Genomic DNA, 12566 nt, shown 5'->3' with positions numbered 1-12566 from the left:
CAATTGAACTTCTAAGTTTTTTATTTTTTTTAATCAGCCTTCTGACGTCTAGCTTTAACGTCTTAACGTGGTCTGCTCATATCATCTGTGGGTGACCTCTGTTTTTCTTCTCCAACTCATTGCATTATATCTCATTGTATTATTATTTAAATAATAATATTTAAAAAACTAAATTATTTCTTCAAAACCATCAGGAATGTTCTCAGTAAAAAGATCTGCATGGCTCTTTGCCAATCGCTCTTAGAATACGGTATTATCGAATGGGACAGTGCAAATGACAATATCCTAAAATCACTGGCAAAATAACTGGCCTATTAACAAATGGAAGTCAGTTAACGAAGCTGTTAGAATTGAAAGAAATCGTATACGCGATCCATAGACTTGATTCGTTCCACCTTGGAGAAACGAAAATTGTCCAAATATCATTAATTTTGGCTAACGACGTCATTAACTAATTGACTACTATTATAGTGTCAAAAAGTACACGCGGACTGCCAGTGTATTTTGAAGTTAATACTTCAATTCGACATTATCAATTTATTGTTATTTTTAATATTTACTTATCTGTTTGCCGTTTAGAAATGTCAATTCATAAACATATCCGTGTTGCCATAATATAACGATTTCTTATTTATTTTGTGTCAATATCGGTTTGGCTATCAATAGCGCAACCATACAAGGGAAATTAATATAGACCTAAAACTGAGAATACTCCTCATCAAGACCTATGTATGGAGTATCTTGATGTACGGCTGCGAAACATGGTGCCTATCCGAAAGAGATAAACGGAGACTAGAGGCTTTTGAGATGTGGTCCTATAGAAGACTATTAGGAATTTCCTGGAGAGACCATATTACAAATGAGGAGGTTCTCCAAAGAATCGAAGGAGGAAGGCACCTGCTCAGGACCTTGTCCGAAAGGCGTGCAAGATAGATCGGCCATGTTATACGACAAGAAAGCCTCTTGCATGTCATAATGGAGGGTATGACCGAGGGGACCAACTCTAGGGGACGCCCACGCCGAGAGTACCTGGAGGACCTGCTGGTGGACGTGCGCTGCTCATCATATGCAAAAGTCAAAAGAGCCGCACAAGACAGGGAAGAATCGAAGAGGAGATTAAATGAAATTGGTGCAAACCAATCCCAGGATTGAAACCAGAGAGAGACTAGGGAAGATGAAATTGTTTATCTAATCAATTTTGAACTTGCTAGACCCCCAGGACTCTGCTAGGATTATGGCGTCAACCATCACGATGCATTCCTAAGTGTCCTGACAAGCACTTTTTAAGCATATCGCAACATTCGCAACACTTTGTAGTGCGAAAGTTACAGATCATGTTATATTATAGCTGTTTTGGAAAAGTATTCTCGAAGACAATCTTGGTGTTCCGAGTAAAATGTTTATAAATTAATGCAACGCGTTGAATATAATTTTTCAACATTGCAATTTTTTTTACTACGCAATATTCTGCTCGTAATATCATCCCCCAGTAGGGGGGTGTATCGGGCCAGTGCTACCAGGCTGGCGTATAATTCAAAAGGAGATGGACCCGCGCTATCTCAGATTTATATCCGATTCTGGCAGCACGGAATACTTTCGGGGGATGACCGGATTAGATGGAGATTGGACTCCGGTTAGGGCTGGTTCACAACATACATTAAAAAAATGATTAAAACAATGGAATATTTAATTACTTCAAGTGGTAAGATTTTTGCGTGAAAACTATACATAAATTTACAATCATCACAAAAAACTCGTATTCAGCCAAATTAGGTTATACATTTTTTAATTTTTTTTTTGGTTCTAGCAAAATTAACAATACCAACTTATTTGCAATAAATTCTAAGGGTACATTTTCACGATTCACATCCATAGTTATCTTAAGGCGACGCACTACGTCGTGTAATATTTTAAATTGAGCCGCTATCAATAACAACCCTTACGTAGATGGCGATAAGGTTTAAATTCCCGCTTAACACCATCCGCCTGTTTTGATTTATGCAAGAAAAAAACATGGCCAAAAGTGCCTTTTATTTTATTTTGTGGATGTTCAGGCATAAATATTGAATTTTTTTCGATCATTTTATAAATAACTTAATTCGCCACATTATACAATAAAATCATAACCGAAAATGGGTTCGTAAGTAGGAGATTTTGAACTTTAAAGCAATTTTCATGGGCCTTATACATTATTTTTTTCTGGGCTTATAAAAAGATTTATCTAAAAAGAACTCGATTATTTCAAAGGCCATGATGTATTCTACTCGCAGTATTTAATTAAAGCATCTGAAAAATTTCTAGGCGACCAAATTTTCACACCAAAAAAACATGATTTTGCATTACTACGTATGGCATCGCCTTAATATGTATAAATTCAGCCTGCATATTCGAAAAGTAGTAAACCGATATCGCTGAAAATTTCATCGTTTGTTCTTATTAGTGCCAGGAGTGTTAAGAGAGTTTTTTGAATGGTAGAAGAAATCAAGGACGCCCGAGGAATACTTAATGCAATATCTCTGCACTAGAATGAGATACGTAGTCGCATTGAAGTTGATGTAATGAATTTTTTTAACAGTAACATTGCTAAATACAGTTGTAAATGGTGGAAAAAAATCGTAGACGCCCGAAAAAGGCATTGCGGGGTTCACTAATGAAAGATAAAATAAACAGAATATATTTATTATTATACTCTCTGCGTAGAATTGTAGATATCTATTCAAAATATATTTTTACCGATAGTTTAAAGTGAAATTCGTTTAAAAATTATCGCATTTTAGTGATACCAAAATTCTGCGCAAAACAATTTATTTAATACTGCGTATATAAAAGGAATGAAAATTCATTGTTCTCGCGGTGTGGATGGGCCATAATCGGGATAGGGGTGGCTTCAGGATGAGTTTAGCGAATGCAGAGTGGGAGGGGTGGGGGTGGTGGGGGGTGGAAAGTGGCGGGGGTGGCGGAGGGGGTGGTCAGTCAAAAGCAATCGGGAAACAGGATTGTTTTGTTTTATGGCGAAGAATAATACCCCACTCAATGACGTCATCAAATTATAGTTACGGAATTGGTTCCTTCATTCGTTAAGTACTTTTATACGTAATAAAAATAAAATATCAAATTTAGGGTCAAATTCAATTAAATCTTTTTATAACTTGGGTCTGAGAAGTTAGAATCGAAGTTGGAGTGCCCATTATCGATATCTGATGATGAACACTAGAAGGCTGTCCGAAACATTGGCCCTGAAGTAAATCAACATAATAGTTTAGGCTGTAATGTTCCTAAAACATATCCAACGCTAATAAGTCTGCACTCAGACTGATATAAATTTAAAATTTAATAACATAAGTTTTAAACATTTTGTATAAAATATATCATCATTTTTGATGGCATAAAATGAAGTATGTTACATAAAATATTATATTAAGATATCTCATTCAGCAGTATGCTTGAAATAATGATTGATTGTAAAAATATCCAATTTATAGAGAACACTTTGAAAAAGCAATACATTTTTTTATGTTCTTCAGAAAATGGTTCCGAATATTTTGACGAAATTGTTACAGAACATATACAAAACCCAACACGTCACTCAAACTCGTATCTGCCCGAAAAAAGTTTCGGCCAGCGAGTAGCCAGTACGGTAAGACTACATACGGTTTATTAATATTTACATATGATCATCATATTCTTCCGAAATTCATCGCGCAGCGGACCCAATTCTTATTCCATCTTCCTGAAAGTTCCTTAAGGGTGGGCACTCTGAAAAGCAATTTCACCGGCTATCTTAACTGCCCCGGCCCCAAGCAGCCCCATACCAGAGTTTCCCCACCCGCCGGTCTCGCCCCACCGTCCCCCATGGCCCCGGCTCATACGCCGTCCGATCTGCCCCCCGCTACCCTACCTTGATCCGCCCGTCCAAACGTGTTCATATTTTATTGAAGCCAATAAAGTGGATTCGCCGGCAGATGTATGGGCGGCAAATCAACCCCCTTTTCCTCATCTTGCCCCATATCCCCCTACCTCCAAAATCCTATTTCATTCCTTCCACCTCCTCTTAAACCTTATCCCCTATTCTGAAACTACCCTCGAAAGAAAATTCATTTTCTAGTTAAAGGGTTAGCTTCTTTTGCATGAATAGTAGCAAATTTTCGAATACCATTAGCCTTGTATAGTTTTGAGTTTGATCATAATATTTTTTTTTATTAAAAACGCAACCTTTTTCCTTTTACATACCTATTTTAACATCTTTCTTAACAAAGAACCAATTGATTTCACGATGGCTTTTATACGCATAAAGCTTTAGACTAACATATACCAGCACGTAATATCCCCACAGGGGTAAGGAGAGAAGATAAAAAGCCACACAATTCTTTCTTGACACACCCCTTAATTCATCCATCCTCATACCTTCTGTGTTATTATTCCGACCCTTGACATGACCCCACTCAAGTGTTATTTGATTCACCTGATCGTGCTATTTCTTCGTGAGACTTCTCCAACTCCTATCATCTACTTGTACACATTCTCCTGAACCATATACATACGTCCATCCTCTCTTTGTGTTCCAACTAAGAGGTCCTTTCCAACTTATTCATTACACTTACATCGCGGTGCCTTTTTCATGTATCTTCATGAACAACAGAACACTTAATCTATATAACAATGTCATGTAACATGCAATTTCAAACATATTAATCTACCACGTTGTATAATAATATAATTTATATTTTATTGATTGACCGCATGATTGTCGCAATTTGTTCATACTTTAAAATAATGTATAAGCCATTATAAAATTGCATATTCGTGTTCAATAATGAGTGTGTTCAACACGATCGTTTTTTTAATTTCCTTGACTACAGTTTTTGTGTAGGATTTTATTATCTTTTTTAAATTTATTATTAAGGTTGTTTTTTCAGCTAAAAGAATGCTATAAAAGTGACCATTATATAATATTGTTTATATGCTTATAATACACACAAACAATTAAGATTAAGACTTAACTGTTATTTTAGAGTTGTGAAAACTAATTTCAAATAAGAAGATCATTTTAACAGTGAGAGAAAGGGGTTGTCTTCAGATAAAAAATATTAAATCTTAATTTTACTCGTAGTTCCAATTACAATATAGTATTTATTAGTACAGCGATTCCGCTACGCTTCAGGCTGACGGCATATATACGACATTCGGTAGTATTCGGCTATCTCCGTAAACCGAACCTGCACCATCTATCGGAATGCTCCAGCACTACAATACTTTAATATATTACGATCTATGAATGTGTAAGACAATACTTTGCGATGAGGCAGGAACAACATACCTTGGTACCTGCTACCTTAATAATAGAATTTGTTGGTGCAAACATCCTTAAAATATTTCTATTGGCAAATCAGGACTGATCGAAAGTGAAAGGTCCCGCCTTTAAATCCCATTCGCTGCAATAACCATCATTCTCATTGATTCCTTTTACGTAATAATACACAGCATAGTTTATTTTTAATTGTCTTTAGCATATTTGAAGATCTGCTTTAATTCAAAATCTTCAAAGATCAATGCTAATAAAGTTTTATTCAAACAAGTAAAGTAAGAAAGCGGATATGTAAGGGATCACGGACAATTATTGGAATATCGTAAAACGTTTAACGACGTTCATAACGACCGCCCTCAGAGGTTCCTGGGCGACTTCCCTTTAATGAGATCCGGTCACCCTTACTGCCTTTTCCGTTCTACATTACAATATTCTATTTTATATCCAGATCTTCCTTTATCCTTATTGTGATATGATTATCCGATAAAGCTAAAGCAGTTACCCAACTCCTTGTACTTTTTTTATTAATTTTTTTATGGTGCCTAACAATATCAGAATTTTTCGGTGGATTTTATAATCTTTAATCCCTAGGAGCCGAAGCCATGCATTTGCAGTTTTGCAGAATTGTGCCCACGCACGTCACGAAGCACTGCAATTGCAGTGTCGACGTTATATATTCATTTTGCCTTTGGATATTACTTCTACTGGGTTTGTTAACCACAAATGTCAGATCAAATTAAAAATTCATATCAAAGTACGGTGTGAGGGGTGGATAGAAATCTAGGGATCAGTGTCTCTAGGAGTGACGGACGAAAGATCAAGATGGGTCAAAAGAGACCAGTTGGAGAGGTCAAAGGGTCTCCTCTCCCGATTATTTTTACGGTCTAAAAGGAAAAATAGAAAAGACTTGTTTACATATACTGATCCTACATGTTTCTGATTTCTCAGCGTAGTAATCTATCACTGGGTCTCATTATACTCTTACCAGTGCAGGTGGCTAAACGAAGAACTAACGAACCACTTGCTTTGTTCGTGTAACTACAATATTTACTTTAGCAATATCGCCGTCTATAAATATATGTATTATGTGCCTAATAATACATGTAGTCAGAACTCAGAGCATCTTTGTACGTTCGAGTTAAGGGTGCAGGGTGCAGGGGTGGTGATTTAAAGTTTTCCGCCTTGTTGCAAAAGGCGCGAGGTGCTAGGCCCCAACTCCTAGTTAGCGATCCCTGATTCCGTCGACTCGGCCAAAGCAAAGGAGTGTTATGTTCCATACACCAGTCATCCCTATCGTATTTCCAGTGTACTGCAGTTCTAAGCGCAGATGAGGTATATCTACTCGTATATATCACGTGCTTAGAATAAGCGTGAGAAAACAGAGTACAGTGTTTTTTTCGTTTACTGCTCCTCATAATTTGATACTTCCAACCAATCGTACATGTTAACCTTATTGGTAAGGTCCAGATTTCGAGTAAACACATTAGGTACTCTCACCCACTAAAAAAACAGGAGTTTATATTTCTAGGTACTGTCATTTTGCGACAAATGGGCGCTATAAAAAACTTGTAATGAGTTAGTTCTGATTATAGGATTACTTTCATCACTGAAAAAAATAATTTTCTAAAATAATAATCGAATTATTTTTGTAGGGCTGTTTTTAAGAGTTAATCACCTTAAAAACACTTTACAACTAAATTAATTTGATCTATAACTTTTCAATTACACCTATAATTTATAACTTGTTGCTTTAATGTATTGCTAGTGACTAACAACTAAGATTTATAACTAGTGACTTACAAGCAAGATTTATTTAAGGCGATGCCATACGTAGTAATGCAAAATCGTGTGTTTTTGGTTTGAAAATTTGGTCGCCTAAAAATGTTTCAGATGCTTTAATTAAATACTGCGAGTAGAATACATCTTGGCCTTTGAAATAATGGAGTATTTTTTACATTATTCTTTTTATAAGCCCAAAAAAAAAATAATGTAAAGGCCTATGAAAACTGCTTTTAAGCTCAAAATCTCTTACTTACGAACCCATTTTCGGTTATGATTTTATTGTATAATGTGGAAAATTAAGTTATTTATAAAATGATCGAAAAAAATTAAATATTTATGCCTGAACATCCACAAAATAAAATAAAAGACACTTTTTGGCCATGTTTTTTTCTTGCATAAATCAAAACAGGCGGATGGTGTTAAGCGGGAATTTAAACCTTATCGCCATCTACGTAAGGGTTGTTATTGATAGCGGCTCAATTTAAAATATTACACGACGTAGTGCATCGCCTTAAGATAACTATGGATGTGAATCATGAAAATGTACCCTTATAATTTATTGCAAATAAGTTGGTATTGTTAATTTTGCTACTTCGAAGAACTTCCTTTTATTAAAAAGTCCTCCACGCAGTATCCCCAAAGATGAGCCCCGAGGGAGCTTCTTTGTGTATTTACCACAACAAAATACTTTTCCCAGTAAAAATATATAATGTATCATTTATTTTTTATTTTAACTTCACCTACCCCTTATTCCCTTACCACGACAATAGATTTGAGCGCCTTACAGGTAAGGGTAGGTGGTATGTGGAGTAAGGTAGAGTTCACCCTAATGGCGCCTCGTTACCTGCTACCAGGCAGGCTCAGCCATTACTTGCCTCAAATTGACAGCCTGCTAACTTAACAAATCCCCGCAGACAACCTTTATTTTATTGTTTAAATGCTCAATTTTTCTGTAGCGATTAGTCCTAATTAAAAAAAAAACATTTAATTTTTTTTCTAATACTTGAGAATCTTCCACTCTGGAACGTGCCGCAAGTATACAACATTTTATTTAAAATTAATAAATAGTATGGCACATGAAATAAAACATTTTCAATAAAATTTACTTGCACCCGCCGGGATTTGAACCCGCGACTTTCAGATTGCTAGTCGAGAGTGTCACCCTTCGACCACAAAGGTGCTTATTCATAATATATTTTAATTTTAACAATAATATTAGGACTGATCCTAGATTGCACCGACTGGCAATATTCTCGCAGAAATATTAGATGTGTTTTCAACTGCACGGATTACAGTTACAAGAAGGCTATAATCGCATACCCCTTAAATAATCACTTATGTAAACATTACACATTTAAAAAAATAAAACATTAACTTAGTAAACACAACTTTTATTTATTATAGTTTATGCCGACTAGGTTTCCCTACAACCGTAGCTTCTTCAGGGTAGTATAATACTTTACAGTAAAGTACTTTACGGAAAAGTATCGTACTGCCCTGAAGAAGCTACCATTGTAGGGAAACCCAGTAGGATTTACTAAGTTATTGTTTTATTTTAAATTATATGGCTGTTTCATATGAACAAACATAGTATATTGAATTACCAAATTAATTTATCGTTTAGTCCCATTCTAGATATTTCCAGTAAACCGCTCTGTTATTGCTGGAATTCCCGCAATTACCCATCCTCCTTTGTTAACCTCCCACTCAAACACCTAAATTATATTTTTTGTGTATTTCTCTGTCAATATTTTGTATCATAGGTTAGTTTTAATATTCTCCTGACGAAGGAAGGGTGCTTCCGAAACCAGTAGAGTAAACCGAAACGAGTATAATTAAAATTAAAGTGGTCTAAAACAAATTTATATCTTTTATTGTATAATATTATTCTTCCGTATCACTATGTATATTTGTACAGCGCTTTAAGGTGATTTTTCACGAAAACGGCGCTAAATAAATGACCCAAATATTATTATTATTATTATTAATGGAATCTACATATTTGCAATAGCTGAATTTACTCAAAGATTACTGTTGTACTATGTTATGTAAAATGTATACAGGGTGTATAATTTTATAATAATTTTTTTACCACCTGGCCTGGCTGCAATAATCTACCATCTCCAGTCCAGTACAAGTTCTTCATCATTGGCCAAATAAGGAAAATTTATGATTTATTGACGAATATTTAAAATGTACACAACTCATAGCATCTAAGCTGTAAATATATAACGGTTGATCCAGGTACATAAAGTGATAAATATAATTTTTTTAATGTTTATAAGACAAGGTTTTTATGCCTAGCACAAAGGATAGCAAATTATTATAAGCAATAATAATTATTAGACTGGAAAAATTAAAACAAATATAAAAAATCTTCAGAATTTTTTTTTTATTTAAGAAACAATTTTTTGCTTTTACAGTCAATAGTTTGATATCACTTTTAACATTTTCGATAAGAATTATTGGAGTCTGAAGTAACGGCTTAAGGATCCAATTGTATATTGGGAATCAAATCAAGAGAAGATGAAATTCAGTCAAATAAATCCGAGACGTCAGTTTTCAATCGCATTCCCGTCCCCACGGACCCCCTCCCACCGCCCCCCGCCACCCTCCAAACCAACCACCCTTCTGACTGTCGCTCATATCAACGCGATGTATTCATAGAAAAAATCTTTTTTTATGTGACACCTGCGAGAGCGTCCCTGTCTGCACAGTGTGAAGGAAAGGGGAGCTGTATCGCCACCCGGTTGTGCAACGTTGCGAGGCGGGCTAAAGTAAGGGCTGTAGGAAAGGATTTGTTAACACGGGTCTTGAGACCCGTATTATATAAAAGAGGAAAAACAAATGCCGGTAGTTCGTTCCAAGAGCGGGCCATCTTACGCAAAAAACGAGTCGAAGAAGCGGCCAGTTCTCATCAACTGTGGGATCACTAGGGATTTCAGATTTCAATAGGGGATCAATGCTGCCAGCTTCTTAGAGCAGTCTCCGTTAAAATACTGGTAGAATAGACTTGGCTTGCCCATATTGCGTCTCTGCATTAGATATGGCATTCGGTCTGTTGACAGTGGATTTTTAATCAGACGGACCGCCCTCCTTTGCACAGAATCAAGTAGGTTTATCAAATATTGTGGGCTCCAGCCCCTAGGTAGCTCTTAATTTCCATTGTTGGACGTACTTTATATTTTTATAGGGTTAGAAGCTGGTAACTAGCGAAAATCGAAAAGGTGAAAAGTTACTAGCGAAGCTGCAAGCGCTGTACAAGACGTCCAGTTTCTTGGAAGTCAGATTTACCCGGGTTTCTATACAGGGTGTATCGGCACGTACCCGACAAACTTTAACCAGCTATTCCTTAGCATATTTGGAGTAAAAAATCTTATTTGCACTTTGCTGTCCGGTAACGTTTTTTTTAATAAAAAAATTATTATTCATATTTTCACCACATGTCACCACTGTTTTATCCTTTGTCAAAGTTTGAAAATCCATCTGGCAATATTTTATTAGAATCCCGTTGAATAATGCACGTGTGTACCTATATTGGCGCACTTTTACAATCACAACGAAATGGCACGGCACCATTCGTCTCATTTTTAACTATTATTATTTAGTGTGTGCGAAAGAGCGAAGACGCTTTTCGACATACTTGCTTATAACAGCTGTTGAACACAAAAAGCAATGCCAATGACAGTGATGTAGTTTGAAATTTTTTAATTTTTTTGTTTTTAATTGAAAAAAAAATACTACCGGACAGCAAAAGGCCCATAACATTTTTTACTCCAAATGTGCTAAGGAATAGCTGGTTAAAGTTTTTTGGGTTAGTGCCGATACACCCTGTATAACCTCAATACTTGAGCTGGTTTGATATACTAATATGGTTCCATGATAACTCAACACAGTGACAATCCAACACACTTTTAAAAAGTGATATAAAGTCATTTAGACCTAACCTAACCTACTTAATCCAGTAAATAAAGTGTTTCATCGCTTTCCATGACTTTATAAAACTTTTTAAAAATGTGATGAATTATCATTTTGATGAGTTATCCGGTCACCAATAATATATCATTAAATCTTCGTTAACCTGACGGCTTTTGATATAAAATATAAACTATAAAAAAGTTGTCACTAATCTAATAGAAACGTCCCCTTCAGTATTATATTCAACTATCTGACACAATGGCCCCGGGGACCATTAATTGGATAACCAACACCTCTCGCACCAAGTGATTTGCTACGTTTGGTTAATTAGCAGGGGTGCCCTGGTCCATAGGGTAAGGTTTGACCAGGTCACGGATGCATCTGCGCAGTACTCTACTCAACGATAGCGGATTAATTTGAACAATTCGTCAAGTCAAAGTTATATTCGAGTTCCGTTATATTTCATCACGGGGCGGTTGCTTCGCAGTACTTGAATAGAACATTCACAGAATTTAAATTTGAACTTTGAAGTTTGATGAACTGTTAAAAATTCGTGAAACAACCCGTTCTTCGTTGTTTAACAACGTCAGACAGGTAAATGTTGAAAGGTCACCTATTATTTGTAACTTGAACTATCAATAAAAAAACAACGAAAGTTAGAATCAAATTATCGCTTGTAAGGATGAGTTTCGAATCAAAATGAAAAAGACATTTTATATAATGTTCAATATGGTACTAAAGTTAAATGTTTTTGTAAATTTCTTATTTGTTTAATTTTTTGTTTCAGATATAGTCCCCAGCTGGGTATGCAGCACTCCCAGGTTTCGATATGATCCGTGACCCACCTGCCATGCACAAACCCGACAATGTTACGGGTAAGCCAACGATTTTTTTACAATTACTTCCCACCAACAGGAACCAATTTAAAAATATGTATTTCAGGTTCCTATAAACTTTGCCACGTACACGTTCGTTGGTCGACCTGATGTTTGAATACACAATATCATAATATACCTACCCCTGTACTGAAGGGACTACCTGCATTGATTCCTCCCACTTAGATGCACCTGTGAGTAACTCGACTGCCAAGGCCGAAAGTAGTAGTTAATAAGTAAGTAAGTAAGTAAGTAAGTAAGTAGTTAATCTGTACAGTTGAAGAAAGCGCACAAAATTCTTCAAACTATTGATAATTCGGTTAGAAACTGAATTGCTTTAATGTATGAATTAACTGGCTTCCTGATAAACTTTTAGTAAATTTCGAATACGTTATCACGATGTAGGAACATGTGATCGAACACGTTTTCGGACATCCTTTCTAATATGTTTAAACACGTCTTCCGACATCGTGATTCATTTGTCAAGGGACTGCAATCGTTTCAGCTTTTAACGGGATTATCAATAGTTTGAAGAAATTCATAGTAGATTATCAATACTCATTTTACTCCATGCAGTGTTATAGCTAATATCTGCTGTGACCGACTATTTTGTAAATTGGCGGACAGTTTTAACAGTATAATATATATATTGCTAATTTATAATAAAGTATCTTTAAATTGTTCGT

At 35.7% G+C, this 12566-nt stretch overlaps 1 protein-coding gene across 1 annotated transcript in view; it reads left to right on the top strand.

Moving 5' to 3' along the window:
• LOC149423906 (uncharacterized) overlaps nt 1-12566 on the top strand; it is a 225906-nt gene that overhangs the window by 149134 nt on the left and 64206 nt on the right. Inside the window, exon 2 of the mRNA XM_089632181.1 lies at nt 11793-11880. Coding sequence (XP_089488307.1) covers nt 11835-11880 — 46 coding nt within the window. The 5' untranslated portion in view covers nt 11793-11834. The remainder of the gene's footprint in view (nt 1-11792; nt 11881-12566) is intronic.

Source organism: Hesperophylax consimilis, chromosome 5 (assembly GCF_061612785.1).
Source record: "Hesperophylax consimilis isolate HC1 chromosome 5, BYU_Hcon_1.0, whole genome shotgun sequence".
NCBI lineage: Eukaryota > Metazoa > Arthropoda > Insecta > Trichoptera > Limnephilidae > Hesperophylax > Hesperophylax consimilis.
The sequence above is the reverse complement of the archived record's forward strand: the minus strand, read 5'-3'. Positions and strand labels throughout refer to the sequence as shown.